At 34.8% G+C, this 23,752-nt stretch overlaps 1 protein-coding gene across 5 annotated transcripts in view; it reads right to left on the bottom strand.

Moving 5' to 3' along the window:
* Nucleotides 1-23,752, bottom strand: part of LOC128894200 (piezo-type mechanosensitive ion channel component) — a 45,596-nt gene that overhangs the window by 15,493 nt on the left and 6,351 nt on the right. Inside the window, exons 2-12 of one of the 5 annotated variants that reach the window (XM_054155773.1) lie at nucleotides 15,273-15,365; nucleotides 6,008-6,223; nucleotides 5,637-5,869; nucleotides 4,414-4,845; nucleotides 3,858-4,022; nucleotides 2,649-2,696; nucleotides 2,140-2,251; nucleotides 1,964-2,073; nucleotides 1,621-1,887; nucleotides 603-929; nucleotides 239-531 (exon numbers count right to left, since the gene is read on the bottom strand). In XM_054155773.1, the coding sequence (XP_054011748.1) occupies nucleotides 239-531; nucleotides 603-929; nucleotides 1,621-1,887; nucleotides 1,964-2,073; nucleotides 2,140-2,251; nucleotides 2,649-2,696; nucleotides 3,858-4,022; nucleotides 4,414-4,845; nucleotides 5,637-5,869; nucleotides 6,008-6,223; nucleotides 15,273-15,336 (2,267 nt within the window). In that variant the 5' untranslated portion in view covers nucleotides 15,337-15,365. The remainder of the gene's footprint in view (nucleotides 1-238; nucleotides 532-602; nucleotides 930-1,620; nucleotides 1,888-1,963; nucleotides 2,074-2,139; nucleotides 2,252-2,648; nucleotides 2,697-3,857; nucleotides 4,023-4,413; nucleotides 4,846-5,636; nucleotides 5,870-6,007; nucleotides 6,224-15,272; nucleotides 15,366-23,752) is intronic. The other 4 variants (XM_054155774.1, XM_054155775.1, XM_054155776.1 and 1 more) reach the window with 4 other exon arrangements.

The following is a 23,752-nucleotide window of genomic DNA, read 5'->3' as shown; positions in this document are numbered from 1 at the left end:
ACCATTCATCTACTTTTGTTTAAGAAGATAACTTTGATCGTGAAAAACATAAACAAAATATTGTACAGTTGGCTATAAAAAAATGTTTTTGTACAATATAGAATACAAATATCAACATATAAAAATGTGAAAAAGATTGTATTTGATATCGTCACGGAAAAAAAATTCATGAAAAAAACATAAAATTTCGGCCGTCACACTAGAGTGACTTCTGAACGATGTCGAATCATCAGCTTACCCTAATCTTTCGATATTTGTCACTTCCAAAAAATCTTTATGGAAATAATGTATCTGAAGAACAGTGATGATAACGAAAAACGTTGGGGTCAGTAATCTAACGAAAAGATCCTTGGTCGCGTATTTCTCCAGACCAATGTCCATTTGCAAGTCTTCGTCGATATGTAGATAGTTCCAATACTCCGGGAAGTTATCAAACTGATAAGTATATACGAGGATTAACATGATTACCGAGTATCCGATAACCGTCAGCCAGAAGGAATACATCATTTTTCTCCAAACGGTCCACGATATCTGTGAGATTAGAATATCGTCAAATTAATTGCCATAATATAATATTGCGTCGTACGAACGTGTCTCGTTACCTGGAACGTAATAATTAGGATGAGGAAAAGGGACATGTAAACGATCCTGAAGACCGTCATACGTTCGCCAGTGATTCCACAAATAAAGAGCATGATAGCCACGACGGCGATCCAAAACTTGGTCAACAGCTTCTTCAGAAGGATGCCAACGTCTTTCATGAACTTGCTCTTAATCTCCGGCGCCTCGTGATTCATGGCCGTAGTGGCCGTCGAAACAGAGACGTGCAACGGGGCTACCATGTCTCTCAATGCTGATGACCGTCTCTGTCGAGTCCTTTCAGCGGTGTATTGCCTCATTGTTATCCAGAACATTGATATGAATAAGCACTGAAACATTATTTGTCACGATTTTGTAAACGCCAACGAACTTTTAATGCTTGAAGCAAAATCAAATAGTTTCTCGCGGCTATTGATGGACTATTCACACTATACCGTTTTGATATCCCTATCACAACAAGTTCTCAGTCTAACACAGAGTTAAGTTAAAGTAAGAAGAAACTCTTTGGTTCGGAAATCTCTAGGTTCCGAATGAAATTTATATTTATGGTATTATTTATCGATAGATTTGGAAATTATAAACTGTAGATCAATTTAAGGGTAATCCCACTTCGTTATGAAACTGGAAAAGGTATTATTCCATTCCGTTTGACGATTACTCTCTTACCACGAGCATCTTAGCGGGAGTAAGTTTTTGACTTCGAGAGTATAGCTCAGTGCTCAGAAGTTGGTGAGGCAGTTCGATTGGCTAGAATCACCCCTTACTCACTTTTACCACCAATTACGGGACACCCTGTATGCAAGAAAAATTAAAGAGTCCGAGTTTGCTCCTGGGGGAGCAAAGGCTAACCGAACTGTGAAATTTCCTTGTCTCCGTCCCCTTCAGTTCATAGGTACCTCGCCGACTCCTGAGCAATTTACAATATTTCAATTTGTAATGGATTAACTGGCCTAGAACGGTCCATTAAATTTGACTTAGCCCTTTCGTTACAGTAGAAGTAGACACAAAGAGGAGCTTTACTTTAACTACTAAATGCCAACGGCTGAGCTGTTCGGGTTTGCTGAAACCGATCTCCGACATTTTCATTCCGTTTATTTCAGTGGGTAGCTCTTCGTCGGTTAGATCCATGCTGTAAACATACTGGCCGAGGAGCAAGAGGGTCGCGTAGAAAACGATGAAGGGAGAGCACTTCATCATGGAAGCACGTTTGTTTGGCACCATCCAGAGAACCAATGCCCATAATAAGAGCGCAAACGTCGTCCAGCTGTGATACATTATGCTCCATGTCTGGGAGTGAAACAATAACATTCGTTAACTACTAAGCATAGAAAACTCTGAATGTTTTACAGTTACTCGTATTTACCATCATTATGATGTTTGTAGCGAGATAGGACGAATTGATTATCAATTGGAAGATCGAGTATACAGCCATGATGATGTGTTCGATGATTCCGGAGTGCTCATCCGGAGCACCTAAGAGACAGTTGTTAATTACCAAATACTTCTCGTTTCCGTTTATCTCCAGGCTTGATATTTTACCTTCGCTCAGACTTTGCATTTGAATGCTGTCGTCCTGATGGCCATCCTGAACGATGACGCTTCCAGTGGAATCCTGGAGGAGTCCCGTACGCCCGGATCCAAACCTCATCAACTATGAAAGTTGAAAACACTGTTGTTCGCGTATCGCCAAGGATTCTTAAATGCTTTCTACTTCTAACGCTATTTCTTACGATCTATTTCGGTCTCCCGCTAAATAAGTGTCGTGCAGCAAAATCTTTTGCTGTCAGACATACACATGCAAGCTACGTGAAACGAAATGATTGACCCTCACCGCTAGCTATAATAATGATTTTGAAAGAATAACAATCGAAGGAAATAGATTCAGATTTAAGCAAGTGCGACGAATGAATGTTCAGAAATATAAAACAGTGTCTTTTGAGATATACAAAATCGCGTAGTACGTGTTAGTTAGTGTGATCGCTGTGGTATGCGTTAACGGATATGATTGCTGTGATAATCAAACGTGCAAACTTAATCATTATACGTACGGGTGTGCGCTCGTCGACAGGTGGAAACGATGGATTAACGATCGGCTTCTAAAACAATGGCAAACTAAACATAGCGGCATCCAAACGGAAAAGTAATTTGCTCAGCTTTAAAGAACAACCGCAAATCTGGAAGGCGACAGCAAATAAAAAATCGGGATGTATCTGAAGGGAAACGGCATCAGTTGAACTAATATTAACAATATACCTTAACGTAAAATTGTACTTTCTCCGCGGATCAATTTCAATTTTTCTTCATCCCAAACACCAAGGATATTAAATTAGTCGAACAACTACAACTTTGTTGCGCTGTGTCCTTCGTCGGAGAAAGTCGATATCGAAACGAAAGTATTGCAATGAGTAACATAAGGGTGAATTGCTTTTTTCAGGCTTTAATGCGGGTCTTTATAATTTTCTATTGGAAAAAGTATGCAAGACTTCAATTTGAAATTATACATACGCTTTCATTACTATTTTAGTATGATGTAAAGATTGTAATAGAAAGATTGTACAAAAGGTATAAATGTTATAGCTCGTTGACCGTAAGTTCGCGGAATAAACATTGACCGCTGGTTAACATATCTGCAGGGTCTTTCTGATATGACGACCGAAAAATGAAACATAAATTTCTTCAAAGTCAATTAAATAAGGAACGATTTCAATGTTCTTTCTACTAATAATATTATTGAGAAAGAATATAAAAATATTTTTGTGTGAGCCTTATAACATGTATTTATTAATTTATATTAACGTTGAAACAGCTCCTGTCGATGTCGATATCTTTATGTTTGTCAAGATATTTGTACTGTCATGAAATTGTGTCTACCAGCTTGAAAAATAAGGATCGAGAAAAACTCGTTTGAAGTTTCGAGTTTAGAAGGAAAGAACCACCGGACTTCTTGAAAACAGACCTACACTCCAACCTCTGTAACTTCGGCAAATTTATGAACATTTACCTGAAATTTTGCACAATTGTTCTTCCAGGATGTTACTGTACGATTTTGTCAACAAAAATAATCGATCTTTTGACCTGGAAAATGCAATTCCTCTCTTAAAAATTACATGAGTCAATGGTAAAATTTACAGTCGAGGTGTTGTTACGACGCATGTATCGATCACTATCATTCCAAAATGTTTGGATTTTCTACAAGGGAACGAAAAAATCGAAGCTTGACTAGGAAAAACTCGGCTCATGCAGGACAAAATCCTTACGCGAGCCTTTCGTCGCGCCGATTGCCATCTTTGAGAAGGTGTCCTTCGTCTGATGGAAACGTGTCTGGACAGCGGAGTGTCGAGATTCTCCAGCTTGCCGCTTAAACGTTTCATTTTCTTCGCCTGTAACGCCTCGTTAGTAAAAGCAACATTCTTCGTTGGAAACTGTATGTTAGAAGAACCATCGTATTCGGAAAATGTTAGTTGAGAATTTCGGGAAGCTCATGTTACCGAGGCGGCCCCGGTGTTAATTATTCTCCTTAACCACAAACATGTTAATTACACCAGTAACGAGAAAAGCTTCGAAGAGGACCCTGTTAATTGCTTTGTTATGTTATTGATATTAATTTTCAATCGATTCGGAGTACACATGCCGTCGGAATGAAATACTCGCAACAGCTAAACATTTTCAATACTCATTGTTCAATCTTACATTAGGATCTGTGAGAATAATTATAATTTTAATCAACGAAATAGCGCGTTATTTAATTGTTAACATAGTCGGTACGACGCATTTGCAGTCAACGAACGAGAGGAATGAGTACGATAAACTCACCGGCTTTTTGCTCAAGAACTGTGATTGCAACGCCAAAACGTAGTAGAGCCAAAATAGTCTCAAGCAGTATCCATAAATCAACCAATCGGCATCTTGCGTGTACTCTACGTCTCTGGGGTCAGTACAGTTCGTCTGATAAATCGCAGTCAAGGCGAGGTAACGCTGCCATGTGCTGTTCAGGGGGATCAGTTCTTGTGGTAGCTGATTCTGATAACTGAGCAGGGTCAGAATGTGAAGAATCACGACGACCATTACGATCCTGCAAAGCACGGCGAAGCCCTTCCTGAGTTCCTTGTTGCACGCCCACCAGGTAGCGGCTCCCAGAAAAACTAGGAAATAGAAACCACCTTCCATGGATGGTTTCAAGGATGCCGTGATACATAACGACGCCAGGACTACGTAGGTTCCTATGTGCCCTAGGATGTTGATTATCTGGACATGGAGATTCACGTTAGCTTCTACAATTTTGTACACTGTATTCAAATTACGTAATTTGACGTATACGTAGTAATGTAATTATTTTGGAATTGAACTATATAATTCAAACTGTTCAATTAATTAAATTGCTAATTACCCATGAATATAATTAAATTACGATATAATTGAAATGTAATATGACTGAAAAACAGCTCATTGAATTACGACTCGGAACTCTTGAAAAGTGTGATAATCTTATATATACAATAATATATTGTATTTATATATGATATTATAATATGATATATATTCTTTTCTCTTAATTTATATATTAACTCATTTTATGTTTTTAATATATTTTATAAGTTAGACGAAGTAAGTCTATTGGTACATATTTATTTTTTGAATTTATGATTAAATTTAAGAGAAAATGTAACGAAAAAGTTGATTTCGAATGAAGAATTTATGAATATTATATCTTTCCTACCTTTTGTTACTGTAATTCTGATTCCATTGCACTGTAATTTAATTGACAGAGATCTCTGAATTACAAGTAACAATATAATTGAATTACTATGTAACTGAATTATTTTATAATGATAATACATGGAGTAATTCAATTATAATTCTGCATAACTCAGATTCTGGACCGTGTCAGAGGAATTACGAAGAAATGTTGCACTGCTTGTCAGATTTAAAAAATGAAACAAATCTTTCGACCTCGGATTTATGTTCTCTTCAATTATTGCAAGAACAAAATGATCAAAGCGATGGACTTCGTCAACTATATTTGATCAACAGTGTACCTTTGTAGTTCTATCCTCGTTCTTCTTGGACGCGACGGTCCCTTGACGGAGTGAAGTGTCATCCTCTACATCCGTCGCAGGGTTTTGAGTTAATGAACGACATATGAAGTACACGGTGACGGTAACTGGCAAAACAATTAACTCTGGTGTTAGCCAGAAAAAGATCTCCCAGACTGACGCGCTATCTAGCCTTACAAAACCTATGTGTCTGAAGATCACTTCTAGCAGTTCGCCTAAAAATAATTGAAGTAAATGCTTACAGAGTAGTACTAAATTTAAACGTTTGAACGCGTATCATTTTGTGTAACTATTTTCATATGAAAATAGAAAATGACGCGCTTCTCCAATTCTTGCAGAAATTTGTTACGTACAATTCTTTAGGAAGTGGCCGTAAGTGGGCAGCGCCAGTAAAACTAGATGAAAGGTGAATTGGCTGATGGCTGTGAGGAACGATAGGCCGATGCAGATCTTGAGATAGAGGCCCGTGTGACCAGTCATTGTCTTCGTATCCGGTATAGGCACGTGGGGCGAGTACAGCATCAGACCCAAGTAAACGAGGGACAATCCGACTGGTCGCCATATTGTGCCTGTTTTAATTCCACAATATTAAACCTTCAACGACACCGCAACTTCCAAGGTTCTAGGTCTAGGTCAATGTTCAGTAGTCATTAACATTCGTAAACGAATTGGCAGAAAACTTGTTGAAATTTCATAGTATCATAGTATCGATCGATATTCGTACTTAAACTTTTACATAATTTAAATTTCATTACATTTACGGCAATATTTTACAACACAACGGAATAATCATTCGATAACCTTTTCTAAACGATATTTGTTGAAATGCAACTCATTCTGACGACATGAGAATAGATAGAGGGAAGAATGACAATTTCTTACTCGTGGAAATGTCACACCCAACCTACACAATGATAAAATTCCCCGAAGAGGAACAGGGTGCTATTATATCTTGTTTCCACTTGACCTTTGTTATTACTCGATTCTAAGGTAATCAGAATCACCGTCGTAAATAGTCGCGAATGGAAAGTTAGTATACAGAGTGGTCCACCTACACCAGACCACTTGAACATGTATTTCAATTGTGATGGTAAAAAAAAATATTTTATATTAAATTTAAATGGTATGAAAAGGCTAATATACTACATTTTGTTTTCGTTTTGTCTCTTTTTTGAGGAGTTCGTAGGTTTGGGAACTTTTTTTCGTTAAAAAATGCATATTGTTTTTCTATTGCATTATGTAGTTGACATTAAATATGTTCAGGGTGTTTCGTTTAAATCAGAATGGTTAAATATGTAAAAATATTTTTACAACAGTTATGGATAAATTATATGGTGTGAATAACTTTATCGTGAGTAAAGTTATGAGGGAAATTAGAATAATAGTTTAATTTTTTTAAATGAATCTTTATATAATTTTTTCGATCGATTAACAGTCTGCATTAAATTTACTGACTCCAAACTCCAATTTCAAGCTTTATATTACAATAAATGGGTCGTGTATTATAGTCGATGAATTTGTATAAAGAAATGCTATTATATTATGGATAAAAATATATAAGGTTCCATTTAATCTCATTGGATCTTACACCAACGGATTTCTTTTTGTAAGGGCATTTAGAACAAGTCGTTTAGAAGTGAAGTTTAGAAAGTGAAGAACCAACAATATTAGAGGAAATGAGAAACGAAATATTGGTTTGTCTGGAAACTTCATGCCGATTTTTGTTAGGTGGGTACAGGTCTGATTATATAGGAATGGTTAAAGACAAATAACATGTGTAGATCCCTTAAAAGATGGAAAGATTATCGAACAAAATGGTACTTACATTATTCAATAAATATTTATCAAAATTCAATATGCCTTTGTGTGTTTTTTTTTTTTAAATTAACACGAAATTTTTGGACAACCCAATAGTTAAAGCTTGTGCAGCTCTTAATTGTGAGAAATTTGAATGGACAAAAAAAGTCTCTTATCGTTCGTTTCAGACAATGTATTTCGTCTATATATCGCAATATTATAACGATAATTTAATAGAAAGTGATTGGGGTTTCTGGAGCTCTTAGTGGTCATTCGTAGTGCGATAATAAACATATTTTTAAGTTCTCGCTTGCCGTGTCATTGTAAAAGTCTACGATTTTCAATAGATATAAATTTTACGTTTCAGTTAAATCTTTTATGTAAAATATCATTTCAATGTCATGTTATTATACATACCTGGACGTATTTCAATGTCTGTTACATAATGTAATAGAAAAGAAGATTCACTTATGAGCAAAAAAACATTGATGACCTTGAAAACTTCTAAAAAAGACGAGAAACAAAAATTTTGCTACTTATTGGCTTCTTTATATCATTCAAATTGCATACAAAATATTTTTCGTATCATTACAATTGAAAGAGTATAAAATGTACATAATGTGCATCATTGTAAGTTTAAATTCACGTGTAGTTGTAATATTCATAGGTTTTGAAGATGAGTCAAGGCCAAAAGTCGAAGCGTAATAACAGTGCTTGTTTTGACACTGCCAAATATTGATTCGACAGAATATTCCAGCGAATCGTATTCACAAACGTCGAAAACGTTCACTTGCGTTTCACAGGTGTAAACATAAAATACTTTAAGAGCCTGGTTTAATATACATGATTCATAGGTAGACGGAAAACACATGTGTCCATAATTAAATGGAAACAGTGCCGTACAACAGAATGTTAATTGCTTTCGCCCCGTTGGGAAATGTTAACATAATTAATCCCTTAATGACTCTCTTCGTGGACTACGCGTTTTTCTATCGTGCTTTTGATTTTGATAAGCAGCTCCCGTCACGCGTATAGAAAATTTCCGATGAAATTGTACCTCCCATTCGTATTATTTCCATTCAGTTTACACGAGGTACTTTCTATTCGTAGAATGCGCGCTGCTTACTATTTTCTCCTACGTGTACCCAAACGAACAGTTTGACCAGCTGCCAAGGAAACTCGAGCGAGCGTTTTCCGTGCTCCAGCGCCGTTGCAAATTATTCGATTATTTCGTTATTCCAACTTTCTGTTGCGCTACACTTCCCGCGTAGCGTAGATAATTAAAGAGGCATTCACTTCTTTCGAAGAAAGGAATCGTATTGTTATTTAAATTATTGAAATACCGCCGCGTAAACTTATCACTAAGCCTCACTGTTGAATAAAAAAGAATTAGAGAACATTATTGCATCAAGGGAGTATTTTAATCTAAAACTTTCAGAAAACTTATTTTTTGAGGGCCTTTTTCAAAATCTAGTACTTCAGAATTATATCAGTCAAAGGAATTTGTTTAATTTGAAAAATTAACGAAGTTAGGAACGTTTAAAGAAAACAATATGTATTCTTATCATGTAACATATTTTTTCAAATGATTGCCATATATCCTATTCTAGTGTACTGAAGTATATGTGCGTTTATCGCCTGGATCACAGTTTTAAAAATGTAACATTTGTAATGCTCTCAGGTTTTTAATTTGCAATATGTCTTAATTATTCTAGTTTTGGTCATAGTAATGGAGATGTTTTTTTTATTTTTTCATTTCGAATAATCAGAACGATCAACACAGTGGTAGTCATGAATATACTTATTAAAAAAAACTGTACAAGACTACTTACATTACGTTTAATTTTGATACTTCCATAACGTAAAATAAGTAATGTATATTCTTAAAATGTAAATAAGCATGTGTGCAAATACTCCATACAAAAGTTCGTTATGGATTTAAAAAAAAAATCCAAAGATTGATGCCTGATAATTGATGTTTTAGACGATACCCTCTTAATTTATAAAATACAAAAACTTAACTGCAAGGATTTATGACGGTGATACTCAACAGGCACGCATTTTTTTACAATTATGTTGACTATCTTAGTAGTTTACACAAATAACGAGAATTCACGTGATTGTTAGCCAGAAATAGAATTCTAAATTACGTCAATTCATGTCAGCGGTTGCAAATGCATTAACATTGTATAGTTAACGATAGAGAGAGAGTGGAAAAAATAATTACGAAATAAGTACGAAACTAATTACTCCGTTCGGCCTATACTAGATGATAATTTGCGCGATAACGACGGCTGTCTTCAGCACTAGTATCATAATTCCTTTTTTTTATGTCAGGCAATTCGGGTCATGAGATCAAAGTAAACGTTCAAAATTGTCGCGGAAGATAAACATTCTACACGAATAAATTGGAACTTTTTACACGGAACTTCTTATACCATAGTTTTAGATTATAAATATAGTTTGGACGTTCCGCGATCCGATTTTGCAATGGTGAATATTCGTAGCAAGTTGACAATAAACGTGCGATTCGGAAGACAGTGCTCGCCTAATTATAGAAGACGCTAGTAAACCGAACCTAAACGTGTCTCGGCACTGTCAACGTGGAATCTTGAGCCACTTTCTCAAATTTATGCGCGTGTGCATGTCGTCCGAATTTTCAACCGCAATCGGAAAACTTATTTTGCATTTCGTCGAAGAATCGCATCATTCTATTCAAAAAGAATAAATTTAATCCAAACTTTTAAGGGTTATATTAAGTTGGAGAACTCAGACGTTGACTATTGTATTATGATTATGAAAACTTTAATACGTTTCAGAAATTTTCTAGCTTTCTTTATTTAAATCATCCATGTAGGGAGATGGATCAGGATTTTACCCGTACACTTTTGCACTCTATCTACCAAGAGTGCTACTGTGTTCGATAAATACTTATTCTGAACCGTGATTCTTATTAATATTTCATCGAAGACTGAATGTTGCTATATACATTGTAAATATTCAATTAATTCGGAGATGTACATATTCAATGCATTTTAAAGTTTCAGATTATTATACCAATGTTTTCCGAGAAAGTAATATTTCCGAACATGAAAAGTTGAGAATAAAATTTAAATAAGTAATCGTGAGTAATCTATTGAATTTTCTTTATATATATTCCTTATATTATAACGAATTTTGTTTTCCTATGATTTTCATCGTTTCGTACTTAGTATTAAGCTCGTTGACTCTATGTAGAGTATGCATCTACATATGTATGTATACTCTATGTAGAGGGAGATGGAAGGAACTTTGATTCCTTCTATCTTCGGGTTTCCAGTCGCAGCAACCTCCACGTGATGAGACCTGGTAATGGTAATCGGTATTATTCGCGACAAAGGATTGTTTGTCGCGAATAATACCGAGTTAATGGCTGCGAACTTGGAATAAGATCTTTAGATATAAAAAGTGCAAAGTGTAAAGTATAAAGTGTAAAAGTGCAAAAGTGCAAAAGTGCAAAAGTGCAAAAGTGCAAAAGTGGAAAAGTGGAAAAGTGCAAACGTGCAAAAGTGTAAAGTGAAATTAGATTTAGATTAGCAGGAATATAATTAGTTTTCAAAAAAATTCACTTGTATAAATTATGTATTAACGTTAATTTATTTTTATTGCAAAATGGTAGTCAATTTTCACAAGTTGTATATTTAAAGTACAGATCAAACTACGACATACGTATTTTCTGAAATTTCGTTTTTTTTGCATTACAAAATTATGCTATTTGTAATGTACTTACATTTCGTGCGAAATGGAATCCTTAAACCCGTATAATCTAAGAACTGGAAAGCTTATATATCATTCCTAATAACACAAAGGTGTTTAGTAATATATTCCGGGAATGTTTGCACATTTTGAACAGTATTGCCAATCTTGTCAAAATCTCCAGATCAACTCAAGATCTCGTCGAGATCTCGTCGAAATCGAGATCATGTATTCGAAATTGTCGGAAATTCGAGATCGATATGCATGTTTCGAGATTTTTCGAGATCGTATAAATCTCGTCTCGTCTCGTGTCGTGCGCATCACTAATTACAAGAGTGTTATAATTTTTATAATTTTTTTAACGTTTTGTTGTTTAAATTTACGTAAGGGTCGATCATTCCTGACAAGTCAGCGATGCGTATGGAATCGAGGACATGATATTTGATACTTAGTGCCTTTTTTAAGAGCGAGTCTTGTTTGAATTACCATTCGTTTATGAGTAGAAAAGAATACGAAATAGTAAAAGTAACTAGAAAACGATTAGAGCGAATCGCATACTTTTACTTTTCTGCTTTTCTGACTCATTATTGACTTGAGTCACCGACGATCGCATGTCAGAGATAATACTGTGACTCCGAAATAGCAATCCGAAGACGTAGTGGGGATAACCGCGCGTCTTGAAGGGAACAGGTTTCAGCGGTACCTGCATACTATGTATTTATTGTATTTTCCGTCAGCAACTTGCCAATCATAATATGTTCGCGAATTTGTATGTTTTCTGCTCGCATCTAGATACAGTCAATATTATTTCTTTTCTTAAATGTACGCGCTGTTTCGTCTGTTTCGAATGGTTAAATATGTCATGAGAGAATAAACCTATCAAAAATATGCTCCGTTAAAGATTATTTGGTTAAAATGAATAAATTGTATGGCGTAAATAATTTTATTGTAAGCGAAGTAGTGGGAGAGATTTGAAAAACAAATTAATTTTTTTATATGGCACCTTATACCGGGTGATTCGCGAGAAACAGAACACCTGATTATCTCAGGTGTGATCAACCAGCAACACCAGAAAACATGCAAGAAAGAACAATTAGGTCTTGTAGATCAATTCCAACAGAATCGGATGAAAGGGCAATTAAGCTTCAGAATCAAATTTTTTAGTGGAGTATCTGAGATCTCAGAAATCAGCTATAGCATTTCGACAAATTAATATGTTGGAAAAAATAGTAAGTGGATACGCAATGATCTACTTAATCAATTTTAAAAAATTCAATAAAAATTCAAATAAAATTCTTGAAATCTCGCTTTTTCCGGTCTCTTCACTAGGTATAACCTCTTGAGTTGCAAGATCAGCCTGGAATTTCTCGATTTCCCAGCTGATTATACATATTATTCGTCTATTTCTAGTTTCTACCTTGGATCTTATATCGTCTTTCCAGTTTCACACGTTTCTGTCGCCTTCAACAGAACATGCGTGTACGGACCGAGGTCATTAGTCCATCACAAACAACTATTTTAATTTAGTGATGTCATCAGGATAATCTCTACTATGATGCATTTCTGTTTTTAATAAATAGCGTCAGAGTCTACAAACGCTTACTGTACATAATTTCAGTGAACTCGTACTTTTTTTTTAATTATAAGATAAGATACTATAAGACACTATAAGAACTATAAGATAGTAGCAGGTTAGTTTAGCACATTATTACTTTGTTGAATTAGTTCTTGTGTCTATTTGTTAATGCCGACATAATGATGCTTTATCGTAACGAGTCTTATCGTATGGTACCGTGACGTATCCGTCCGGACTCTATTCAGTATTGTGTTTCTACGTTCTAAAGAGAGCCTACGCGAAAGACCGTGACGTAGAGAGCTATATGTATAAATATTATTGTATGATTCCAAGGACCGTTATTCGAATCCATTAGTATGGAATTAGTCCAGATTCCTTTCGGTATTCTGTTCCCAAACGGAATTTTCCGATTCCGAAACGGAATCTGTTCTAAAACGGAAATTTTTGTACACAACTTTATTGGTGATAGATACAAATGGAGTGCCGTATTTTTCTATGTACTTTTCTTCGACAGAAATACATTTTCTTCATCAGATAAGAGGTTTTCTAATCCCCTTAGGATAAAAAGGAATTGACTGCTTCAGTAAGTACAGTTGACTCGTTGCAGCGCGCTGTGTCGTTTTTAAATCTTTTCTCTCTTAATCCATTACCAGCCGCAACTCAAAAATACAACAAAATTAAATTAACTGTATAATGATAGTCATACTAACCACTGGAACTATTTTTGTCATAATTGTTATCGTTTTCATGTAAATATAAAAATTCAAGCCTGTCCCATTTTTTGGACATTGGCGAAATGTACTATAGCTTACAAAAAAAACAAAATTAAAATTGAAAATGTGTTCCAAAAATGAAACATTGGCGTATAATAGGTTAATGCTTCTTTCAGTGTACCATTCATATGGTAGTCACATGAAATCAGTTATGTATCTTATCGTGAGTTAAAGCTGCTATATGCGGTCGTGCGTTGTCATCGAAAAGAAAGACACCGTCAATCAATTGCTGGCGTCGTTTGCTGCGGTAAATAGTCTTGGCATCCTACACGAGCGGAAAGTATTAGGTACCGGAAAAAGTTCGTGCGGATTTCTAGAGAAAAATACAAATATTCAAATCCGTTTTAAATCATAGGTTTATTCAACGAAATAATCACCATTTATCATCAATTTCATGAATGACTTCATCAATTTCTTCGCAAAAAGTATCTGCAGTAATAGTCTGGCACGTGGAAGAAAATCAACGTGAACGATACCTCGTGTAGTCCACGAAAAAGTATCAGCACCTTCTTCGAATGGAAAATCGGTTTTGGTATGGTTTCTGTTGCACGTGACCCCTTCTGAACCCAGTGGTGTGATCGTCGTACATTATCATATTCCACCCACTTTTCATCACAAGTTAAAATTCGATCGATAAATGGATATTGCAAATGCTCAGCCGAGAGTATTTGTTCTCTTTCCTTAAACGGTGCGGTATCCATTTGTCCAATTTTTTGTGAAAATTAAGTGAATGATGTCGCTTCCTTGCGGTAGATTCTTCACATTCGAATACTTGAGCAAGCTCAGAACATCTTTTCCTTGGATTTGAATTTATGTACTCGATGAATTTTTCGTCTTCGATGACAGATGGACGCCCTGAACGCGGTTCGTCATCTAACGATTCATTTCTTTCTTTGAACCTTTTAAACCATTTCTGTGTGGTTCTTGCTGGATTTGCTGCTGTACTCCCAAGTTTAAATTCGTAAAGAATAAAAGCACGAATTTTTACTTTTTTGCTGTCCATGTTTACTGTTCCTATAGGATATGATATATCCTACACAACAACGAAACAATTGAACTTCACAGAACATGCATACTAATTACAAAGATCAAGCTTTAAAATGAAACCAAACTCATGTCTTACAGTTGCCAATTACCACACGAAAATCGATATATAGTTACAATTAACGAATAAACCGAACTAATAGTAATCATTGTCCTTCGACTATTTAGGTAAACAATCAGCAATACACCTTTTGAGTCCCAAAACATAGTTGCCAAAACTTTCTTGGCTGAGAGTTGAGTTTTGGCCTTGATCAGTGCTCCCTCTTTAACTTTCCACCACCCCCATACTCATTCTGTTGTTTTCTGGGGTATAGTAACGGACCCATGTTTCGCGATATAGTCCAAAAAAGTCTCCCCTTTTCGTTCAAAGCGATTCACAAATTTAACTGTACATGCGCAATTGATTACTGGGGCAGCTAAATTCTATTTTCTATGATGGGATCAAAAAGCTTCCTATCTGATAGAGAAAATGTATTTCTGTTGAAGGAACCTACGTAGAAAAATAAGGTCATTTGTATTTTTATTTATCCTCAATAACGCTAGTTAACAAAAAATCAGGTTTATATTTGAATAATCCTCGTAAAAAGCTGAATCGTTGATTGAAATGAACTGCATATCTTTCTTTAAATTCCAAATTCCCTCTAATTTATTAATGCTCTTGTTAGCAACAAATTATAAAAAGAAAACACTTACATCCTGCCAGGACAACCGGAAGGATGACCCTGAGGAGGGCCACGTTCAACCAATACTTCGGCATGCCTTGATGTGCTCGGATGGCCTTTCACCCTACAACAGAGAAAAATCAAATGAACAGTTGAACACTCGTTCAGGAAAAACGAATTACTGTCCACGCTGTCAACATCTCAAGATTTTCCAGCGGCAATGTTAGTTCTACTAGAATCAATACGACACTGCCGCAGTCGGGTATCTTTAACCTCGTTCTTCTAAGGAACGCAGCGTTTACGTTCCTAGATTCGTTCTACAGTTTCATCGCCAAGCTGGTCTCTTTTAAATTTACCGCCCATCAAAGTTACGAGTTACTTTCGTTCTCCCAAATTACTAAAAAGCAAAGATGTGAACGTTAGATATGTTTAAGCAAAGCCTCTACACTAGCACTTCTCAAACATATTTATCGGCGGAACCTTTATTAACAACTAGATATTTTACGAAGCCCTAAAATAAGCTAAACCCAGACTTCATGTTTATCATACAATACATCATACAAAAATAGGTAGTAGGTAGGTTGTTTACAATGTAAACTTTACATGAGTGGCTTGTTCACTTAGTTGACATTATATTAGGTTGGTACATATGAAATGTCCGGTTATTCGATTTCAATTAATTAACTTCATTTTGTTACGTCATTATAGTGACAGATGTTACTTGTGATTCATAAATTTGGAAAGTGGAATTTGTTACTTTCAAAACGCAATTCGTTTGTTTATGAAACAATCTTCGTATTTCATATTCAACAGTCGAACAGAATTATCGCATGAATTAATGCACAAGCACAAAACGCCATCGATTTAATTCAATTAGGATTTTTACATCGTATTCCATAATTCTTATTCACTGATTCTTTTACTGACTGCAACTTCATTAAACATTTTGATAATTTTTAAAGAACGAACTGTTTAAAAATGAAAAACACTTTCATCAAAAATTAAGCAATTAATATTTTTACAAGAATGGAATGAACGCACTCGTTCATCGATAGCAACAGTGCACTGAATCTATTGATGCTTATTTTGATGAATATAGATAATTTGCAACAAAAATACAAATGTTTAAACCTTCTGTACAAAATCAGACATTTTATATACAACAATAGTCCCTGGAAAATTCTCTTCGTGTGAACCGTTATTCCAAACGAAACCTAGTAACTCGATAATCTGTTAAATACATACTAAGGTAAAATGGGCAAAATGAAGTTAAGCTACTATCATTGTGTAAGTAATTTAAATCCATTTATTGCTGTTAGAAGATATGAAAGTATTGGCATTCCAATTGATTTCAAAATGTTGATAAGTATTAACTAACTCGTGGTATGGCTGGTTCTTGGTGATTGCTGATAAGTAAAGTTATCAGGCGTTTAATGCATATAGACATTACAGAAAATAGAGATTGGACGACCAGAGACAGACTTACTAATTTTACTTTACATCGAAATTTTCTCGAAACTGTCACTTTCTAATTCTAATTTCTAATTTTGCACTCCTTTACACTTCCTTGCTCGAGAGAAAAAAGTGTTACATTCCTTTTAATAATTAATCTAATAAATTTAATTGTTATACTTGTAGATTTTGAAACGAATTCAAAACTAAGGGTCTAAAAGTACGATAACCGTGCTGTTTTTGAGACTGCCTAATATTGTTACTAATAACCAATAATATCAGTGCGAAATATTGCCAATAATAAACAGTGCAGTCGAATGTTGCAACTACGAGACTTTCCAAAAATGACGTAAATCACCTTGAGATCACACTGTCAATTGAGAGTTATCTTCATTCAAGACTAATTCAAGAACAATAGGAAGGTAAAAGCTAACGATCCGTGAGTAATTTTTCGAACAATTAAAAATATCATGAATCTATGCTTCGTTGCATAACATCATTGACATTGTCCCTGGAAAATACTGTTCGTGTAAACCGTTAATTATATTCAATCACATCACGAATGCATGTCGGATGTGACGTGCACCATCAACACACATTTCCTGCTTCCCTATAAGATTCTACGATGCTGTCAGTGCTCCGTTCCGTGACAACGGCAATCGCTATTCGTTGTTCAGTTTGGACAATTACCAGAAGCGTGCACTGTACGAGACAGCGTCCTTTCCTGTCGCTCTAATGGAGTAGAGTTACTTGTGCCAAGATTAAGTGAACGTTTTAAACAATATCACTTCCAAGTACCACCCTTTGCTATTAACCACTTACGCTGGAGCAACATATCAGGTGCTAAGGAAATCTTCTCGGATAAATTGTATCTACCACAATACATTAAATATATTTTACAAATAATGTAATATACAAGGTGGTCCACCTAAACAGGGCAACTTGAATATCTCTTCCAATTGTGACGATACGACAAATATATTATACACAGTTGACAATTTTGTGTTGTTGCGTATAAAAATCCATCGGTTAAGTGTTTTGTACTGATTATTCACCTTTTTAACGTTATCTGGAAATTAAGACAACAGAACAGTCGACTTAATTCTCAGAATTCATATTTAGCAGAGCGTGAATTGAGTACATATTGTCTACGTTAGTTTAACATTAAACATATGTCATGTACTATTTGCAGCATTTAATTTGTGTACGTTTTTACACAAACATATTTATGAGCTGTAAACTCAACACTATATAAGTCAGTGTTGTTTGGTTAAAGACACGTTGTGTTTGTTTTACGACTTGTATTTTACTCGCATTCTTGCTTAATTAACACTGGATTATATTTAAAAAGAAAAGAAAAAGCAAAAGGTCATCTCTATTTAACCAGATAAATAGATATATTTTATAATTTATATTATTTAGTTTTAATGTTATATAGAAGTTCTGTAATGATAAAGTGTTGTAGATAATTAACATAACAATTATTTTAAAGTTAGTGGCTGTTTATATTAGTTTTTTAACAGGTTATGTAATGAATGGTTACGTGTTAATATAACATAAAAAGATGTAGATTTGATACATTTTTTAAGTTAAGATTAACTTTTGGACTTCTCTAATTTAAAAATCTTACTCTGTCTATCGTAGCTGCTCTTAAAATAAATAAGTATATAATTTTGAGAAATCTCTCAAAACACCTCTGAAATCTAATTTTTAACATTATGAAAAAATTAGATTTCAGAATAGGAATGAATTATAAAACAATAAAAGTGTTTTAAAAATCAGCACAATACAGACAATTATAAAATAATATGATTTTGTTTTTGTAATACATTCTACAGACTTTTCGCAAAAAATTAAATATGCAAATAGTTAAAAGAATTGTGCATCAAACTTTACAGACGCGTCAATATCGTTTCGTCCTTGGTGTACCAATATCGTCCTCGTCATCTGTATTTCGTAAAGCCACCCCTGCACACTTGTTCGCGATCGATGATTGAAGAACGAAAAAGCAACGAACTCGACATCGCCTGACTGAGCGATTCTGAGAAAAGAAGAGTTGTCGACTAGAGTTTCGATAAAAAGAGACACGCCCACCCTAATTATCAAGCAATTACATGACACAGGGAGGTGGAACGGTACTCGTGCAGCAAAAGGTGCGCCTGTCCATTTTTTCAGAACACCGGATAAATTGGCAAAATATCGTCACGAATAGCGAATAATACTCGAATACACCATAAAAGAGAATGTTGTTCTTCTTGAAACGTTTCGCAAAAGTTTAAAGAGCTATTATCGTATGTGAAACCGTTTTAAGAATTTTCATTTCACATAACAAATAATTGTGGAATGTCAATGTTTTCATACATATTAATAGACATGTTATAGTAATAAGCAGAACCTTTTGGTTCAATTTTAATAATTTTAAAAAATTGTGTTTATTAGTCTAACATGTTTACTATTATATGTACAAACATTGACACCCCACAATTTTTTCATATATAACATACAAATTCTCTAAAACAAATCTTTTCTTCAATCATGCGTACAGTAATAGTCCTTTAAATAGATTTTCAATCACTATTGTGTTTCGTTTTAGATCTGCTAATTGAACTCGTTAATCAAGCTTTGAGATGTAAGTGAAACTGCTCAGAGATGAGCAAAATGTCTAAATATAAATTCCAAATAGCAAATAAACGATAACTAAACTTTTGATCTATTACTCGTCAAATAAAAATTGTAATATTTAAAAATATAACTGCTCGATCGAATAAACGTCAAAAATAAAACTCTTCTTCGTTGGTCTTATAATACAATTGCCCATTTCTAAAATTCAGAAGACTTGACAATGCGTGCATGCTTTCGGAAAATGCTCGGGGAACACTAAAATTTATGTTGATTGTATTATTCTGAAATGGCACGTAATTATTTTCCAATAAGTCGAGATGCTATCTTGACAGGACATACATCATATCGTGTGTCGACCTGGAAGTGTACAGAATTGTTCACAAGGATGAGATAACCCCGTAGGGGATTGAAAATGAAATGTTTCAGAGAGATACAGTATCGATTATTTTTTATTCCGAAGGAAAAAGTAAATAGCTCCGCCGCCATATTCTCGCCTAAGTAATTACATTTATGTTTTACCACGCAATTACAAATTTCCTGATATGTTCTATTACTGTATCCATCCTATCTGCTAGACTTACGCAATGTACGTGATCATTTGGACTAGGGTTACTAAGCGTCCTTTTTTTTTAAGGTGATAAAATAACGTATTAAGATACGGTCAAGACATTATCGCTTGCCATTATTAACTCGTCCTATTACTCGACCTAGATCAAACATGAAATCGAAGAACTTAATAGTACAGTAACAGAATTGTAAAAGCATTATGCTAGATGCTGTTAGTTATAGCCAGGTAGATACAGTACCATGCAATGCACACAGTATGCAATTTGCACCATAATACATCAACTTTTACATCGACTTTATTGTCACGATAGAAATAACAGGCCGAGTATAATGGTTCAATAACATCCATACAATTCGCACGAACGCGTCATTTTACTATCTACCCACCTTATCGTTGTCTATCGATCGAATAATGCAGGTAGAAACAATAACCGAAGTATCTTTGTTAGAATGATCGACGGTTAGATGAAACTCCTTGTTGGCAAAGAAAATCTGAATTTCTCGTTACCCGGTACTTTTTCGATGCCTTGGGCTTCTTGCATGATCGCTTCAAGAAACATGGCGTCAGAACGACAGTCCAGAGCTGGCGTGATCTTTTGCGAGGCCTGAATTCACATTCAAATCCTACACTTACATTTTACAACGAGGAATTATTTATTTATTAAATGCTGTTATATATTATATATTTTATATAAGACGAATATTAAATAATAATACTTTGATGTTTTTCGTCACTCCTTTAAACTGAATCAGCGCTATTAAAAAAATGTCTTGCATCTGTTAATGGTATCATCATTCTGTTAAAAGTTAATCAAATTCGGTGCCTTTTAATTGGATAATTTTTATTGACCGTAGGACTTCTCGAAACGCGGAGCCGGGTTCCGGCGAACGCGCTGAATCTGTCTTGCGCCGGCCCTGGGACAGTCATTGTGTAATTCATGGGGAAAGGGAGCGAGGGTGAGTTTTTATGTGATCCATTAGGGTTCCACGCGTTTTCTGGTGGATCGTCTTATCGTGGCCACGAGAAAGGAGTAACATCCCTTTTTGATCAACAACGCATCGACAACGGTGTCTCCAATCGACGAGACTGACATATGGGCATATAGAATCATATCACAAAATCACGCGATCAAAGGTAAAATTCCTTTCGTGATACTTCTTATTTTGTGCAATTTTTACCTATTCAAGGATATGTGTACACTGGTTTTAAATCAACAGAGTTTCAATACATTACAGTATTTTCCAACACTCGCGTCAAGTACTACTTGGGAAAATTAGAAAAATATAAAAGTTGTGAAAACAATAAAAAAAATAAAAAAAAAACAATAAAGACATTCATTGTTAATAATTCAGTGACTTATTCACTGATTTCACTCATATTCAGGTATTCCCATTTAAATGTTTCACCCTCTTTAATATCGCATGTGTTCATTTAAATGTTATTCAAGTATAAATGATTTTAAATTATGCTTTTAAATAGAATTATATGTTTTTGTAAGATAATGTGCCGGCTTCATTCGTGCATCAATTTGATTCGCGTCCGTAGAGATAGGTATATATGTAAGAAATTTCCATAAACCTAGTGTTAAATGAAAGGGTACGTCATTGAGTAGGCTAATTATACCCTGTAATATAATTAATATTAATTGAAAGACGCGTGCTAGGAAGTACACAAACATTGTTTTCAACGCGCGCGAAGCTCAAGGACTTCGGCCTTCGAGCGAAGAAGGCTTAGGCAAATAATGCTAAACTGACTTTGCAGTGAAATCATTTCTGTTACTTAAATAACTCGTAAATCGGAGCTGCATTTTAATCGAGATACATATGTATATAAATTGAACGACATAAGCATAAGTCATTTGTTGCTATTTCACTTTGACCATCGGAGACGTGTTAATCGATTACGTGCAACGTTATTTTACGATAAGTGGTGATAACGTTAGTAAATACATGTGATTTAAATTGTACTTTTTCATTATCGCATTTCGTCGTTTTCTTATCGGAATTTGGTCCCATGTTATAATACCAACATTTTACTTATATACATATATCAATTTTAATTTTACTTACAGTGGCGTGCAAAATTTTCAAGACAAATGGATTTTTCACTTTATATACCGCAAAAGATATGTAAAGAAATTTAAAGTAACATTAGGTATAAGGGTATGGTAATATGAAGTAAAAAATCTATCTGTCTGAAAACTTTTGCTTGGCACTCTATATGTTTATTTTAATCAATATATATTGTTTAGTTAAATTTATTTTCGTCCATTAAAATAGTATAATGAAAAACTGGAGTGTTCGCTTCTGTTACTGTAATTTATATCCCCAAGGTTACATTTACTTCTATCTCTAACTTTATAAAAAGATGAATGCAAACTGTGTTCAATAAACGATTGTGAGTAACTTGTTCTCTACACTTGATTAGTATTCGTCAGTTTACTCTGAATCGATGTCGATGACAGAGGCATTGTGGCATCCCGATAATTATAGTCTGTGTCGTAGTAAAAGCTCAATTGCATCGACTGGTATAGAAGACGTCGAGCACACGGTTACACACGATAGGCTGAATCGTTCCTGAATGAACGTTCATGGCTACCTGCGGTGTGATTGATTTTGTATAGCGTGACAGGCATGCTATCCATTGTAGCTTATTGACCACCCTTGGATTTATCATTAACCTTCGATACCTGTCTATAACTCAGCCACCACAAGTAGCTAAATGTAACCGTATGTACGATGACGTCATTAAGAACTCTAAGAACAAAATGAGTAATAAGAAACAACACATGTCAATACAATAATGTCTTTTCAACGAACATCGTGTAATTAACTTTAACATGGCTTTCGCAGAATTAGACTCCTGAAGTTATCTGTGATCCTTTTCAGAGTTAAATGTTATTAGGCTTGAATTGGATGAATTTTGTACAACGGAAGAAAACATATGCGATAAAAGTATCGGTATATTTCCGCTTAAATATAAATGAAATATAAGTAACAAAATTAAAAGTAATATTCGAATGTTGTTTTCGCATCACATTATTCCGCAGGAAGTAGAATTACTTTTCGTTAGGGAATACGTAATAATTTACTTCCTGGTGTGATAAATGTACCCATATTAAACAAAAATAATAGAGAAACAAACTATAAATAATCAAGAGGTGAGGTCAACAGAGACTCACGAAGCCCTTCTAAAATTAATAACGAACTGATGCGACGAAATATATGATTATTCTAGTACTTTTTATAAACATGACCACTTTTTACCTTGTCAGAACGTGATATTAAAAGCCTCTAATGAGATTACACGCGGAAGGTCTTCCCGGAATAATTACTTCCACCTCTTCGAAGAGAGCCCGTGCTTTGATTCTGTTCCGTTACATTCGATTAAATTCCGTGGATGGTAATTTGCAAAGAAATGTGTATACATTGCGTGCACTTTTGCGTAGCGCGTGCCGCACGCGATGAACGGGAGGCGGGGAGAGGATTGATTAAAGAAGTGCACTAAACTCGTTACGCTTTTAGAATGGTCACAACTCATGTTGAATTTTTTGACGATTCGATGAAAGATCGATTCTTGGTATGGTTGAATTCTGTATTCATCGTACCTTTAAAGGGAAAGATCAACGTAACATTTTTTAGACATCAATTTTGTTGCAGCTCTCTAATGATACATATTTCAAGAATTTCGTGATAAAATTTGAAAAAGAAATCTCTAGAATTGCCAGAATTGCAGCCGCGAATATGAATCAATGTGTAGTTCTCGACCGAAGACTACTGAAATTTTAAATTCGATTATTTCTAAACGACACTTTTCAAACTGGTTGACAATTTTCTGAAGAAACTATAAATCCAAACGTAATGATTTAG

This window comes from Hylaeus anthracinus, unplaced genomic scaffold, assembly GCF_026225885.1.
Source record: "Hylaeus anthracinus isolate JK02 unplaced genomic scaffold, UHH_iyHylAnth1.0_haploid 3, whole genome shotgun sequence".
Lineage (NCBI taxonomy): Eukaryota > Metazoa > Arthropoda > Insecta > Hymenoptera > Colletidae > Hylaeus > Hylaeus anthracinus.
Note: the sequence above shows the minus strand (reverse complement) of the source record. Positions and strands in the feature narration are given on the sequence as shown.